Source organism: Geotrypetes seraphini, chromosome 3, assembly GCF_902459505.1.
Source record: "Geotrypetes seraphini chromosome 3, aGeoSer1.1, whole genome shotgun sequence".
NCBI lineage: Eukaryota > Metazoa > Chordata > Amphibia > Gymnophiona > Dermophiidae > Geotrypetes > Geotrypetes seraphini.
The window spans coordinates 33,623,518-33,640,558 of record NC_047086.1 but is presented as its reverse complement, the minus strand read 5'-3'; the positions used below and the strand labels follow the sequence as shown (position 1 = coordinate 33,640,558).

Below are 17,041 nucleotides of genomic sequence, written 5' to 3'. Positions count from 1 at the left end.
ACGAAAATGTGGTATAAAGATGGACGATTTAACAACTTGGATGATCAGATCGACAGGACGTATACTTAGACGATTTTCTAAACAAACAAAAAAAAGTGGACTTATTTTTCGAAAATGTGTCCTAAGCTGTTTTTTTTACTTTGAACGACTTGCGACTTAGACGAAAACGGACTTAGGCGTTCCTTTCGATTATGCCCCTCCACACGTACTCGTATTGCAACACCTTGCTCGTTTAGAACAGTCACTACACTCCTGCAGCGTCAGAGAGAGAAGAACCATCGGCTCAGTTGTGATGATGTGGCGCGTGTATACTGTATTTCCTAGACCCCTCCACACCATCCAGCTATCGCCCAATAGCAAATATCCCTTTACTAACCAAGATGCTAGAGTCCATCATATCTACCCAACTCTCATCATATTTAGAGAGATTCTGTATTCTCCTACCTTACCAATATGGCTTTCGTCCCAACTTCAGCACCAAATCCCTACTGACCTCCTTAATCTCAAAGGTTCAACTACTTCACTCTCGAAATAAGTTCGCCGTCCTCCTACAGTTCGACCTTTCCGCTGCTTTTGACGTTGTTCATCATGATATCCTAGCCTACCAACTCTCTGAGATAGGCATCAACTCCACATTCCTAGACTGGTTCTCAAAATTCCTACGTTCTCGTTCTTACACAGACAACATGAATGGTACCTCACTCGCCCCCTGCAAACCAATTTGTGGAGTCCCGCAAGGCTCACCTCTTTCTCGTATTCTTTTCAACATCTATATGTCCTCCCTTAAACTCCTCCATCTATCCCCCCTAGAAACAATTTACACTTATGCTGATGACATCCTAGTCCTCCTCGAGACCGACCCAAACCTTACCAACCTCTAGGATAACATATCCTCCTGTATAACGAACCTTCAATCCTGGGCCCATACTGTCCAAATGAAACTGAACAAGTCCAAAACTAAACTACTTTGGCTGGGCCCAAAACTAGACCAACTTCCCACCTCCATCCCTCTTTCCTCTGGTGCCACTCTGCAGCTTGAGTTCTCAAGCAATGTTTTGGGCATCATCATCGATTCTACTTTGTCTTTCAACGCCCACCTCAATTCCTTGGCAAAAAAATGCTTTTTCAGCCTTCACATGCTGAGGAAAGTAAGATCCTGTTTCCATCGAAAACACTTTACCGTCCTTGTCTAATCCATCATCCTGTCCAGATTGGACTATTGCAACTCAATCTACCTAAGCCTTACCAAGAAAAACCTTCACAGACTTCAGCGGATTCAGAATGTCACGGCTAAGCTTATCTTCGCAAAAAGTAAATTCGACCATGTCTCACCGCTCCTGTCCAAGCTTCACTGGCTTCCGATAAATGCCAGGGTCCACTTTAAATGCGCCTGTCTAACTTTCAAAATCCTTCACAGCATCCTCCCTCCCTTTTTCCCACTTTCTTGGAACTCCTCAAATTCTAATACCACCAGACCCACCCACAAACTAACACTATCCTTTCCTTCATTAAAAGGCATCTCTGGTGCAGGAAAACTAGGGACCTCCCTCCCCTTCAGATTCACTGAGCTCTGGAACAACCTTACCTCCCCTCTTTGGATCCTGAGCTCTCTCCAACTCTTCCGCAAACATATGAAAACCTGGCTATATCCTTTAATCTTCATTGGAGTTCCTTTCTCTCCCAACTCTTGTAAACCGTGCCGAGTTCTACTATTGTGGAGAGGATGCGGTATACAAACCTAAGGTTTAGTTTAGTTTAGTTAATATGTACTCGTATTGCATGTCTTTGCTCGTTTAGAACAGTCATTACACTCCTGCAGCGTCAGAGAGAGAAGAACCATCGGCTAAGTTGTGATGATGTGGCGCGTGTATACTGTATGTACTCGTATTGTAAGTCTTTGCTCGTTTAGAACAGTCACTACACTCCTGCAGCGTCAGAGAGAGAAGAACCATTGGCTCAGTTGTGATGTGTATACTGTATGTACTCGTATTACAAGTCTTTGCTCGTTTAGAACAGTCACTACACTCCTGCAGCATCAGAGAGAGAAGAACCATTGGCTCAGTTGTGATGTGTATACTGTATGTACTCGTATTGCAAGTCTTTGCTCGTTTAGAACAGTCACTACACTCCTGCAGCGTCAGAGAGAGAAGAACCATTGGCTCAGTTGTGATGTGTATACTGTATGTACTCGTATTACAAGTCTTTGCTTGTTTAGAACAGTCACTACACTCCTGCAGCGTCAGAGAGAGAAGAACCATCGGCTCAGTTGTGATGATGTGGCGCGTGTATACTGTATGTACTCGTATTGCAAGTCTTTGCTCGTTTAGAACAGTCACTACACTCCTGCAGCGTCAGAGAGAGAAGAACCATCGGCTCAGTTGTGATGATGTGGCGCGTGTATACTGTATGTACTCGTATTGCAAGTCTTTGCTCGTTTAGAACAGTCATTACACTCCTGCAGTGTCAGAGAGAGAAGAACCATCGGCTCAGTTGTGATGTGTATACTGTATGTACTCGTATTACAAGTCTTTGCTCGTTTAGAACAGTCACTACACTCCTGCAGCGTCAGAGAGAGAAGAACCATTGGCTCAGTTGTGATGTGTATACTGTATGTACTCATATTGCAAGTCTTTGCTCGTTTAGAACAGTCACTACACTCCTGCAGCATCAGAGAGAGAAGAACCATCGGCTCAGTTGTGATGTGTATACTGTATGTACTCGTATTACAAGTCTTTGCTCGTTTAGAACAGTCACTATACTCCTGCAGCGTCAGAGAGAGAAGAACCATCGGCTCAGTTGTGATGATGTGGCGCGTGTATACTGTATGTACTCGTATTGCAAGTCTTTGCTCGTTTAGAACAGTCACTACACTCCTGCAGCGTCAGAGAGAGAAGAACCATCGGCTCAGTTGTGATGATGTGGCGCGTGTATACTGTATGTACTCATATTGCAAGTCTTTGCTCGTTTAGAACAGTCACTACACTCCTGCAGCGTCAGAGAGAGAAGAACCATCGGCTCAGTTGTGATGTGCATATACTGTGGGCCTGTTTTAAAAAGCTGTGCTAGCGGCTGCAGCGTGGAAATGGCCCGAAGCACATAAAAAATTGTTATATTCATTCCATAAGACGCACAGACATTTCCACCCACTTTTGGGGGGAAAAATGTACCTCTTATGGTATATATTGCATACTAAGCTTCTATTTTGGGGGTAAAGAGGACTCCTATTTAATAATAATAGAAAAAGATGTTTAATATTGCATTACTCAAGCAAAGCACATAATATATATATATTGCTTACTAAACCTCATTTCCAAAAGGTGAAAAAAATAAAAAGAGATACACTACTCACAATGGCTAGGCTTCAGGAAGTGGATGTGCCTGATGCCCAATCTTGACATCATTGTGACATCATCAATATTGTCACCACCTATGCTTTGACCGAACGGTTTTAGGTAGCCAGGCAGTAACATACACTTAACTACTGGCGTGAGCCCCCTTTGAAGTAAGGGAAACCTTTCAACTAGGATACCTGAATTTGCTCCTTAGCACAGCCCCTGTGTGGGCTCTTAGAGAAATCCACCAGTCAGGAGGGTTCCAGTGTATAATAATGATCTTTATTAAAGCCTCACTCACAGCAACCCCATGCCCAAGTACTCCCGGTGGCATGAATTTTACAGTCAAAAGAATACAGAAGAACTTCCTCAAACAAAATCTAAATCACTTTGCTCTGGACTTTATCACACATGAAACACAGTCTCAATAGTCCTTTTCACCAGAGTTGTATATTAGAGCAAGCAATCTTCTATCAGAGTCACAGTTCTTCTAGCTTTATTACTGTCCAGTAAAGCTGACTAACTGAACATATTCGATAAAGCTGACCTTTGTTTATCCAGCAAAATGGAGCAGTTCTCAGTTTAGCGTTTTCCCCAAGACTGCAAAGACAGGCAGACTTAATTGCATTTCACACATTGCAGCTGTGCACAGCCATGGAGGTTTGGTAACCTGATACCATAGTTCTTCAGCTGTCTTCCTGCCCAGCGTTTGTTAGCTAAGCTAAGGTTCATACAGGCATTAGAACAGGCACTTGTGCTTTACCCAGCCAGGGGTTTAAGATTAAACTTTGCCCTCTCCAATATTACAGTCTTTGCCATAACATGCCCTCATTCTCTAGTGAAACCACAGAGAAACACCAAGGAAAGAAAAATCCTTTCCTTTGAACTCACAGGTTTTTATGATGTCTCCATTGCTTCAGGCTGGTATTCAACTGGGCATTACTTCCCTCAGTTAACATAGGCTCAGTATCACTGGGCTCCACAGCAGAGTTCACCACTGGCTCCTCTTTCATCTCCTAGTCAGACTCCAACTAGAGAGTTGCGTGGGGACAGAAATCCCACCCGTCCCCACCCATCCCCGCCAAAGTCCCACCCGTCCCCGCGAGGAATCCCTCCGTCCCCACCCGTCCCCGTGAGGAATCCCCCGGCCCCTCGAGGAATCCCCTCCGTCCCCACCTGTCCCCGCGAGGAATACCCTTGAATACCGCTGACGTCGGAGGGAGGGAGGGCTTTGCTTAAGCCCTCCCTCCGACGTCAGCGCTGATATCAGGAAGACTTCCGTTCGGCTGTGTGCGGCAGGGCAGGTAGGGAGGGAGACGAGCCTCGCGGCTGAATACATCCAGCCCCGCAGGAACCCCGCGACCCTTGGAGGCGTCCCCACGGGATCCCCACGACCCTAGGGGGCATCCCCATGGGATCCCCGTGACCCGAAGGGGGACCCCTGCTTGTCTCTCCGGGACTCTCCAGCCTAACTCCTTCCCCCTCAGCTCTCTACAGAGCCTCGGTTTAAGCTGAGGGAAGAAACCACTCCCCTGTAGATGCAGGGGGGAGAGTTTCCTTCCCGCTGCTTGTATCGTTTCTCTCAGGGCACCCTGCTGATCTGCCTTCTGCCTAATAGACACTGGATAGTAGCAGGGCAGAACCTTCTTAACTGGCTTTGGGACTGCTTCAGAAAAGTCACAACTTTCCTGTTTTACTTCCATTTCTTCCTCGCTGTCTACAGGGTAGTCATCTGATCTACTCCCTTGGACCCTGACTTGGTCAACCCTATGCACCGTGGTTTTTTACCTTTCTATATTTCTCTGTGACCAACCTCGGGGATGCAGTAGGTTTGTCACAATATGCACCTAGAAGGCAGAATGCCACTAAAAAATAATAGGAATGACTACTTCAACAAAAGCGCCTGTGGCTCAGTGGTTTAAGGCACTTATGTTATCTTCCACAGGTCATGGGTTCAAAACTCCACACACATACACACCCTTCCCAGTACCTTAACAGCTTCTTTTTGGTCACATAAGAGAATATAGATTGTGGACTTTGTTATTTACGTTTGCACTCTGCCCTTTTCAGGGTCCAGAGGGAAACTTATTTTTACCCTGAGATGTTTATAATGTCCTAAGGTATCATCTCATATGGCATAAACCCCCGCCTAAAAGAAAGCATCTGTGGCTTGGTGGTTAAAGGCACGATTTCATCTTTCAAAAGTAATGGGTTCAAATCCCAAGTATGATCAGGTGCCATAGCACATACTCCAGTTTCTGACTTCTAGGTGCATATGGATGATGTCAAAATTGTGCATCAGACACATCTACTTGCTCTGAAGCACAGCCATTGTGAGTAGCATATCTCTTTTTCTTTTCCTAACCTTTTGGAAATGAGGTTTAGTATGAAATATACAGTATATATTTTTTTCATGTGCTTTGCTCAAGTAATGCATTATTGAACATCAAAAAATAGAAGCTTCATTCACCTATATGTGGATGCCTCCAGCACACCTAAGTGACGCTTAAATTGCATCCACCTAACTGAAGCCTATCTAGCACCCAACTCGCGCTCAAAAGTAGACTTGCTTTTACAAGCAGTCCTCTTACTAAACAATAGAGGATTTAGAATGCAATATATACTGTATATATATATATATTTTTTTTTCATGTACTTTGACGAACATAGAGGCCAAAAGAGGAATTGGACAAGTGTTGAAGGTACATGCATGATATTTATCCTAGAGAAATGACTGCTTGTAGGGGAAGAGGATACACTTCTCCCTCCGTATTTGCGGTTTCAGCATTCGCGGTTTTTAGATTGCTGGCTCCTCCCCCCATTACGTTAGCTTGCATAGAGAAATCGCTGATGCCAAGCTTTTAAGAGAAAATCGCTGATTCCCAGCACTTTCTTCACCATGTTTTTGCCTCTCTTCAGGAACAGTCCAGGTCTCCCACCATGTTATTCGTGGTTTCACCATATCACAATGGTTTTTAATAGAAAACAGCGAATAACATATGAAAAAGTTATTCACGTTTTTTCTGTATTCACGGGTCTGTTAATCCCCTATCACAGTCAATCCCCCCCTGCTCCCTGTGACCCTGCACGAACAGAAGAGAAATATGATAAAGGAGCCAAATATAAATACCACATAGGATATAGGTGGTATATAAATAATTAAAAAATAAATTAATATAATAGTGGTACCAGCCTTTTACTGCATACAATTTTAATATTAAAAAACCCAGCATAAAATCGCCATTCTAATGACATCATAATGCTAGCACAAGATAACGTTATAGATGTTATGAGGACATCTTTGTAATTCCTAAAAGGCAATTCTGTAAAGGACGTCTAACAATATAGACGTGCTTAGATTCACTCAGCGCTGCTGAGCACGATTCTCTATAGTGCATCTATGCATTATAGAATCGTGCTCAGTATTCTGCTTCTGGACTTCTAAACAACACCTAAATTTTAGACGTCCTTTACAGAATCTGGCCCTGAATGTCCAGGTCTAATATCACACCTCTGGTTTATAGAATGAGGATAAAGAAATTCTTTGTTATTAATAAAATGCTGAGAACTGGCCATGTTGGGGTTTTTTTTTATAATTAAAGTGCTTCTGTAGCCAAGCATTCCATACTGATTTCATGTCTTTTTACATCCTTATGTTGCTCAGGACCTCCATCCGCACCCCAGAACCTCATTTATAATATCAACCAGACTACAGTGAGCTTGGAATGGAGCCCCCCAGCTGACAGTGGTGGAAGAAATGATGTAACCTATCGAATTTTGTGTAAGAGGTGCAGCTGGGAGCAGGGGGAATGTGTTTCCTGTGGGAGTAGCATTGGATATGTGCCCCAGCAGAGTGGATTGGGAGATACCTACGTCACAGTTATGGATCTGCTGGCTCATGCCAACTACACATTTGAAGTTGAAGCTGTCAACGGGGTCTCCGACTTGAGCCGTTCACAGAGACTCTTTGCAGCTGTTAGTATTACCACTGGACAAGCAGGTAAGATTAAAGGCGTAATAATTACTCTAACGGATGAAATATCCTGCTCTGTTATACCTTGTGAATTTGTCTCTTGTTTAATGTGCCATTGATAGCACTTTTTTACATTTAGGCAAGGCAATTCAATTCAAAATACTTTAACGTAAGAGTTTTGTTTTTTATTTTAAATCTTATGTATGTAACATTTTGTAAACCGTTTAGGCTTTAGAGAGTAACCCCCTCTTTTACTAAGGCGTGCTAACCGATTAACGTGCACTAATCGAATTAGCACATGCTAAACGCTAACGCGTCCACAGACTAACATGCATGTGTTAGTGTTTAGCGCAAGGATCTCAATGTCCCTCCTTGAGGGCCGCAATCCAGTCGGGTTTTCAGGATTTCCCCAATCAATATGCATTGAAAGCAGTGCATGCACATAGATCTCATATATATTCATTGGGGAAATCCTGAAAACCCGACTGGATCGCGGCCCTCAAGGAGGGACTTTGAGACCCCTGGTTTAGCGTGTGCTAATTCGATTAGCGCACGTCAATCGGTTAGCACACCTTAGTAAAAGAGGGCCCATAGAAATTTTTAAAATAAAATGAATTGATCTATACAACCTACTTTAAAAATAATTGTAGAAACATTATGAAAGTGATGGAGAATAAGAAACCAAACATCTTGATTATTGGACTTCATATCCTATGTCATAACAAAGTAGTTTCATCTTCAAAATTTGCCTTAATAAGGTCTAAAATGAGTTAAGTAGGAGTTCACCTGTGTACAGCCACAGTTGTTAAGCTGATTCACACACCTTTGGATGAAAACTAAAGCTGTTTCTGTAGCAGGGATGTCAAAAGTCCCTCCTCAAGGGCCGCAATCCAGTCGGGTTTTCAGGATTTCCCCAATGAATATGCATGAGATCTATGTACATACACTGCTTTCAATGCATATTCATTGGGGAAATCCTGAAAACCCGACTGGATTGCGGCCCTCAAGGAGGGACTTTGAGATCCCTGACTTAAACCATGTGCTTTGATAGTCTCCAAGCATTTTCACAACCTGCTGCCGCCGCCACACCCAGAACGAAGCGCTTCGGTTTTCCGTATGCTACTTCCATAGAGGTGAAAAGCCATGAATAGAGATCTTGGAGGAGGGGGGTTGGGGAACAGAAATGGAGCGTGACTTTTGTGGGAAAAAGTAAAAGTCCATTGCGGGGAACCATAAATGTAGGTTTGCCTAGGGTCCAATATTGTTTTAACCTGTCTTTTTTTTTTTGTATTTGTGCAATGTGCTTTTACTTCTTAAGTTCTTAGGACTGGAAATTCTGCAGGTTTGTTTTTTTTCTTCAGTATTTAGGACTCATTTTACCAACAACTGTAATCACTCGTGATTGCTGTGTGTAAACGTATGTGCACAATGCTCTGCTTTTACTGTTTTAAACAGCTAGGCCCAAATTCTCTAAACAGCATCGTAATTTAGGTGGTGTTAGTCGCCCTACTGCCACTTAACTTGGGCCCTATCTTACTACGCAGTGGTAGAGGTTTCTGTCGCGGCCTGGGATGCTAAATGCGCCGATGCTGCTCTGATGCTAATTGAATTCTTTGAGTTGTCAGAGCATTTTAGCACTCCAGGCTGCGGTAGAAATCCCTACCTCGGCTTAGTAAAGGGGAGGGTAGATCATTTTAATTAGTGTTAATTGGTGCGGTAATTGACAGGGTCATTTAAAATGTCATTAAAAAATTGTAGGTGCCCCTAGGCGCCTACAAAAAAGGATACCATAATTGTGTCTACAGAGGTGCCTAATGGCATCTGTGGTCAAAATAGGCATGGATTATACTGGAAATGACCTTAGGCAGCTGCCGATTAGGGGCTGTTTGCAGAATACGGCCCTTAGAGTCTACCAGAGAAGTTATTGAAGTCACTGTTTAATGTTTGAATTTCAAAAACAGCAGTTAGAGCTTAGTAAAGTAGTTATTAAAATCACTTTAATATTTGAATTTATAAAAGTACCATATATACTCGAGTATAACTCGATCCAAATATAAGTCAAGACCCAAAATATAAGTCAAGACCCAAAAAGGAGGAAAAATGGTTGACTTGAATATAAGTCGGGTGGCTTAATATTCAAGTGCCCTGCCCTGTCAGGCTCTGCACCCAGCCCCCTTCCCTCCCTCCCCTGTCAGGCACTGCACCCAGCCCTCTTCCCTTCCTTCCTGTCAGGCTTTGCACCCAGCCCCCTTCCCTCCCTCCTCTGTCAGGCACTGCACCCAGCCCTCTTCCCTTCCTTCCTGTCAGGCTCTGCACCCAGCCCCCCCTCCCTCCCTCCCCTGTCAGGCACTGCACCCAACCCTCTTCCCTTCCTTCCTATCAGGCTCTGCACCCAGCCCCCTCCCTCCCTCCCCTGTCAGGCACTGCACCCAGCCCTCTTCCCTTCCTCCCTGTCAGGCTCTGCACCCATTGTCCCCCCTCCCTGCCATGTCCTCATACCTCCTCTGCCAATCCCTGGTAGTCCAGAGGTGCAGCGAGCAGGAGCGCGCTTTCCGCGCTTCTGTACCGCTGCTAACCTGGTCAGTGGTGGCTGCCGCGAGATTGGGTTTCTTCAGCCGCTGAGTGGCACTGAGCAGGAAAGCGCTTTGCGCTGCTGCTTGGCGCTGAGTGGCTTCTTGACTGGTTCCCGTCAGTTTTTTGGCCCCAAAATCCCAGTTTATATTCGAGTATGTATGGTAGTTAGAGCTTAGCAAAGAAGTTTTAAAGTTATTGTGTAGTGTGTGAGTCCCACCATCCTAGGCTTAATCTTTGGGTTCATAGACAAAACCGCCAAAGACAAAGGCGCGCACCGACAACTGAGCGCAAGATGGAAACGCGCGCCGAAGAAAAAGAGTGTTTTTAGGGGCTCCGACGGGGGGTTTTGTTGGGGAACCCCCCCACACTTTACTTAATACAGATCACGGCGGCGTTGTGGGGGGTTTGGGGGGTTGTAACCGCCCTCATTATACTGGAAACTTAACTGTTTCCCTGTTTTTTAGGGAAAAAGTGAAGTTTTCAGTAAAATGTGGGGGGTTACAACCCCCCAAATCCCCCCCAAATCCCCCACAATGCGGCGCGATCTGTATAAAGTAAAGTGGGGGGGGGTTCCCCCCCCCCCCGTCGGAGCTCTTTAAAACTGTCATTTTCTTCGGCACGTGCCTCCGCGTTGCGCTCAGTTGTCTGCACGCGCCTTTGTCCCGGCGCGCTTTTGACCTGACACCTAATCTTTGTTTTATAGGATTTTCACCTAATTAGGTATATAGAGGTTTTAATTGGGGCATGTACAAAAACTAGTCATTAGCTGTTAGAAATACACTGGCTGATATTCAGCCAGTGGTGGTCAGTGCTTTTTTAAACTGACTGTCACTGGCTAATTTAGCTCAGGATATACATGTCCAAGCACCAGCACTGAATATCTTGGCTAATTATGAATGTCCTGGCTGTACATAGCTTATGTGGTCCCCAGCCATATATTGCCCAGGACCGGAAAAAATAAAAAAGCCTCTGCCCCATCCTGATCCCATCTCTCATTCCTCTTCAAAGAGATAGAGGGCTTCCCTAGCCCCCTTTCACTTCTATCTCCCCCCTCCCCCAAGACTTACCTGGAAGAGTCCCTGGTGGTCTAGAGGGAAATCAGGCAGGAGCAAGGTTTAGTCATTCTTGTCTGGCAGCAGCAGAATAGAAAGTCTTAAGCAAACTTGATGAGTCTCCAAAGATATATGCCCAAGAGGGAAGGGTTAGGACAATTGTTTTAGTTGCTGATTTGATCATGTAGATAGCTGATGAATGGGAGGATCACTTGCCTACCTGATTCAGGTCACTTGCCTACCTGATTCGAAAATGGCAGACCTCGTGTGCTAGTTTCTTTTTTGCAAGGGGTGACCAACAATTCAAACTATCCTGTCCTTCTAGCAAAGGTATCAAAGGAATCAAGATCTTTGGTCAATCTTTGACCTTCAAGTTCCCTCAACTTTGGAACAATCTTCCACTCTTTCTAAGAAGCTGTCTCCCTTCCCTTTTTTCGTAAGTCTTTGAAAACTATCCTGTTCACTAAGTATTTTGGTAACTAATTCTCTTTGATATCTCCTTCTCTATAGTTCTTATTGCTTAAACTATCTATTGTAAACCGAGACAAGCTTTTCTCGATTGAAGTCTCGGTATACAAAGCCAAACATTAGATTAGATTAGATAAGATTTTAGGCAGTACAGTGGAGGGACTGGCTGTCTTGATACATGTGGATACCAGTAACATAGGAGCAAATAGGAAGTAGGTTCTGGAAGCCAAATTTGGGCTTTTAGAAATTTGAAATCCAGAACCTTCAGAGCAGCTTTTGTTCAGAAAAGCTTTCTATTCCATATGAAGGACCCAAGATACAGGCAGAGTTCTGGATTCTCAATGCATGGATGAGACAATGGTGGAGGGAGGAGGGATTTAGATTTGATAGGAATTGGGTAACATGCTGGGTAACATGCCTGTTCTGAAAATATGAACTCCACATTAACCAGACTGGAACTAAAGCTGTTGGCAGCAACATTTATAAAGGAGATAGAGGAGCTTTTAAACTAGAAATGGGAGAAAGGTCCATGATCATTCAAAAGTAGATGGTTTGAAACAAGGTATCTTTGAAGGATATCACCAAAACAGAGAAGTTAGGGAATTTCAATAGTAAGGTTGCAAAAAAAGACCACTGTAGACCTTTAAATAAAGAACAAACAGACCTGAAATACTGCAAATTATCACTGTCAACTACTGAACAAGTTATTAATAGGCACAAAAAATATTACTTGTAATATCTGTATTCAAATGCTAGAAGCCTAAAAATAAGGTGAAAAAAATAGACTATAGTAATAAATGAAAATGTTGATATAGTAGGCATCTCTGAGATCTAGTAGAAGAAAGATAATTTCTTCTCCGGGTTTTGACAAACCATAGCTTCAGCACAAGTTCCTATTGGTAGAGTTGACTTTGAAAAAATCTACCGTGAAGGATGCACTATGGACATATTTGGGCGTCACCTGTACCAAAATTCCATGCTAGCGAATAGAGTTCTTAATTATAATTTCTATATTTCCTGCTATATAAAGCACTTTGTTAAGAAATTGCCTTCTTTTGATAAATACATTCCTCCATAATATTTGCAGGAATTTCATCATATCTCTTGCACCCTTGCCCTAGCTAGAAGATATATGGCAAGATCTGCTTATGATGCGTTTGAATTATCTTCCAGAGCATCAGCTATGTCAGTAACAGTGAGAAGTCTTGCATGGATATGAGTCTCAGATATGGACATCAATCTTCAGGACAGATTAGCGAACATTCCCTGTTTAGGAGATGAGCTGTTTGGTGGCTCTATTGAAAATGCCACACAAAAGCTTACTGACCATGAGAAACATTGGGATGCTTTGGTTAAATCCAAGCCTAAGCCTTCAACTTTTAAATCTTTTAAGCCTTCTTCTTCATATCAGAGGTGTTTTTCTTCAAAACCAGCTGCTTTTCCCAGACCACAGCAGAAAAAGCAAAAATAACAACGCCCTCAGAAATCTCAATAAGAAGCTCCTCAAATGCCTGCTCAGTCTTTTTGACAGGCTTCTAGAGAGCATAGCCGCTGTTCCTATTTCTCAGCCTCTTCCTCAACCAATCGAAGATTGGGTCCAGCTGTATTATCCCCGTTGGGAACTGATAACCATAGACCTTTGGGTGCTAAAAGTCATTCAAGAAGAATACTTTCTTCACTTTATCAATATGCCTCTAGATCATCCGCCAAGAGAGGCTTTTTTCAACCCTTAGCAGATGTCCCTTTTTCTTCAGGAGATAGAATCCCTCCTTCTTCTCAGTGCTATAGAGGAGGTTCCACCTGCGCAGAGAAACCAGGGGTTTTACTCCTGGTATTTTCTCATCGCAAAGAAAACAGAAGCTCTGTGTCCAATTTTAGTCCTTCAGTGAACTTCAGGCACTGGTGGTGGATCCACCATTCACAGTGTTTCATCATGACAAAGTGGTGCTTCACACTCATCTAAAGTTCCTTCCAAAGGTAGTCATTGAACCTCTATCTCAATCCATTGTGCTTCCAGTGTTTTTTTTCCTAAGCCTCATTCTCGTGGAGAAACGGCTCTTCATACTTTGGACTGTAAACGAGCTTTGGCCTACTGTTTACAGCGCACTCAGCCACATAGGACATCTCCTCAACTCTTTGTCTCCTTCAATCCTAATAAGTTGGGGTGACCTGTATCCAGAAGAACCTGGTTGGTGGCTGTTCAGGCTAGGCTGCAATTGGGGAGTCGTGCCACAGCCCACAAAGTCTGAGCTATGGCAGCTTCTGTTGCTTTTTTATGTTCCACTCCTATTGATGAAATCTGCAAAGCTGCTACTTGGTCCTCAGTTCATACATTTGCATCTCACTACTGTCTGGAATCTTATTCGGCCAAGCAGTTTTGCAAAATTTATTCTCTTAATGATCAACTCTCCCTCCATCCCATTGTAAGGGAGTCCCACATGTGAGAATATGCTGCCTGCTTGTCCTTGAATAAAGCACAGTTGCTTAGCATAACAGGTATTATTCATGGACAGCAGGCAGATAGTCTCACAACCCACCCACCGCCTTTGATTGGCTTCTTGGCTTGCTTACAGAACTGAGGTACCGCGAGCCTGCATTGGGCGGGAAGGCACTCGCGCATGCGCTGTGCGGGCAGTTTGTGAACTTTCTTAAGTTCTTAAAGTGGCGATGCACTTTTAAAACTGTCCCTGCCATATGTGAGAATATCTGCCTGCCATCCCTGGATAACACCTGTTATGGTAAGTAACTGTGCTTTCTGTAAAAAGTATAGAAAACATAGCTTTTTCATTCGTCAGCATTTACTCTTTTCATTTTCTTAAGCCTCTAGCTCATTCTTCTCCACATGTATGCTTTCAGCCCAGTTGGAACCTACTGCAATCCTGCATGTCTTTTATATATTCTGTTAAGAACCACATAAATTTGAAAGCTGTTTTCCATTGCTCAGGTTGTGCTTTTGTACCCTGCCTACTGCATTTATCAGCAAAATGTCATTTATCGATCTTGTGTAAATGGCTCTTCTATTACATTTTTCAGAAAATTATAGAACAAAAACTGTTGGCTAGCCACAATATTTTATTTCATTTCTTTTTGATGAGGAGTGGCCTAGTGGTAAAGCTACTGCCTCAGCTCCATGAGGTTGTAAGATCAAATCGCAACTCTGCTCCTTGTGACTAAACTAAACTAAAACTTAGGGCTCCTTTTACTAAGCTGCACTAGCGGTTTTAGCGCGCGCTACACCACGTGCACTAGATGCTAACGCCTCCATAGAGCTGGCATTAGTTTTTCTGCGTAGTGCGGGGGTTAGCGCGTGCTAATCTTCAGCGCGCGCTAAAAACGCTACCGCAGCTTAGTAAAAGGAGCCCTTAGCTTTGTATACTGGGTCATCAACCAAAGGAAGCTCAACACGGTTAACAATAATTAATAAAAATATACCAAAAATTGCAAGGGAATTAATTTTTAAAATATTTTGCAAATATTAAAGATTTTAAAGATTTGCAGAAGACTTGGAAAGGACTAGGACATCGCAAGGTTAAAGGAAGTTCATTCCATAGTTGAGAAAATTTAAAAACCAAAGAAAGACCAAAATTCTCGAATCCTTTGATTCCTTTCCTAGAAGAGAGAGAAAGCTTAAATTGTTGGGTACCTCTCGCATAGGAAAATCTGTAAATGTTTAATGATAGAGGAGCAAAAGGAGCAAAAATGGCATATAAAATCTTAAAAATAGTACATGCACATTTAAATTGAATTCTAAATGAACCGGGAGCCAGTAGAGGCTCAAAAACAAAGGAGTCACGTGGTTGAACTTGTTCTTTCCATAGATCAACTTTGCAGCGGTATTCTGAATCAACTGCAACCTTTGAAGGCAGATCTTTGTGATGCCAAGAAAGATAGCATTACAGTAATCTAGCCAAGATAGTATAATTCATTGGACCAAAACAGAAAAATGGCGTTGGATGGAAATAAGATCTAACCTTTCTCAACATTCATAAACTAAAAAAAACATTTTTTGACCAGAGAGTTTATTTGATACTTAAAGGTAAGGAAAGAGTCCAAAAGTATTCCCAAGATCTTGGAAGATAACTCAATTTGCAGAGAAGCCCCAGAATCCAATAGTATGGTGGAAGGGAGACAATCTAGTTTTGGACCTAACCACAAGAGTTTGGTTTTAGTTGCATTTAACTTCATCTGGACGGACATAGCCCAAGCTTGAAGTCTGTAAGTACAATGATTTAATTTAAAGACTAATTTGGTAATGTTTGAATCAATCTCGATCAATATAAAGATATAGAAACATAGAAATTGACGGCAGAAAAGGGCCATAGCCCATCGAGTCTGCCCATACCAATGACCCACTCCCTGATTCTTATTCCCCTATAGATCCCACATGAATATCCCATTTTCTCTTAAAATCTGACACGCTTTTCTCTTAAAATCTCAATCACCTGCTGAGGCAGCTCGTTCCAATGATCGACCACCCTTTCGGTGAAGAAGTACTTCCTAGCATCACCTTGAAATTTCCCTCCCCTGATTTTCAGCGAGTGTCCTCTGATTACCGTGGGCCCTGTAAGACTGAAGATATCATCTTTCACCTCTATACGCCCCGTGATATATTTAAAGGTCTCAATCATGTCCCCCCTCTCTCTTCGCTCCTCCAGTGAGTACATCCGCAGTTTTTTTAACCTTTCTTCATACGTGAGATCCCTGAGCCCCAAGACCATCTTGGTAGCCATTCGCTGAACCGACTCAACTCTCAACACATCTTTCCGGTAGTGTGGTCTCCAGAATTGAACACAATACTCGAGATGAGGTCTCACCATGGATCTGTACAGTGGCATTATGACTTCAGGTTTTCTGCTGACAAAACCCCTACGGATGCAGCCCATCATTTGTCTTGCCTTGGACGAAGCTTTTTCCACATGATTGGCAGCCTTCATATCATTGCTAATGATCACTCCTAAATCACGTTCCACCGTGGTCCTGGACAAGGTTTCACCATTTAGTGTGTAAGTTCTGTGTGGATTTTTTTTGCATAGGTGCATTACTTTACATTTTTTAGCATAGGTATAAAGCGTTTCCCGGGCAAGTCACCTAGTCTTCCATTGCTCCAAGAACAAAATAAGCACCTGTATATATGTAAACTGCTTTGAATGTGAAACCACAAAAAGATATTATATAAACCCCATTTCTTTTCTACTATTCCCCCATTTCTTTCATTAGAGGAATCAGGATCCCGGACTAGTGGTTCTCAAACCTCTATCCTCAGCCATTTGCGTTTATAGGATATTGATGATGAATATGGATGAGCATGTTTTGAATGCAGTGCTTCAGTTGCTTAGAGATCAGTGACCTGTGTATTCGTCACGGATGCCAAGAAAACCTTGCTGGATGGTCTGTAAGCCACTGTCTTGTTTCAAGTTGTTGAAAAACTGGATAATTATGATAAATGCAGCAGCTTCAGAAACTGCTTTAATTGAATTAACATACAGCTTAAAATAGAATTCCAACACTAAAAATTATGTTTGAATGATTAGTCGCAGGTGCACTGTGCAGTGCTAAACTGGCAGCAGAAGAACCTGTGCAAGTCAAAAAATAAAAGTTGATAGTTAAATTTGTCATTATTTGACTAACCGTTCATTCCATCC

At 43.0% G+C, this 17,041-nt stretch overlaps 1 protein-coding gene across 2 annotated transcripts in view; it reads left to right on the top strand.

Annotated features, from left to right (window-relative positions):
- The window catches only part of EPHA7 (EPH receptor A7), a 393,019-nt gene that overhangs the window by 106,554 nt on the left and 269,424 nt on the right, over positions 1-17,041 (top strand). For both annotated transcript variants that reach the window (XM_033937544.1, XM_033937543.1), the window contains exon 5: positions 6,997-7,332. In XM_033937544.1, the coding sequence (XP_033793435.1) occupies positions 6,997-7,332 (336 nt within the window). The remainder of the gene's footprint in view (positions 1-6,996; positions 7,333-17,041) is intronic.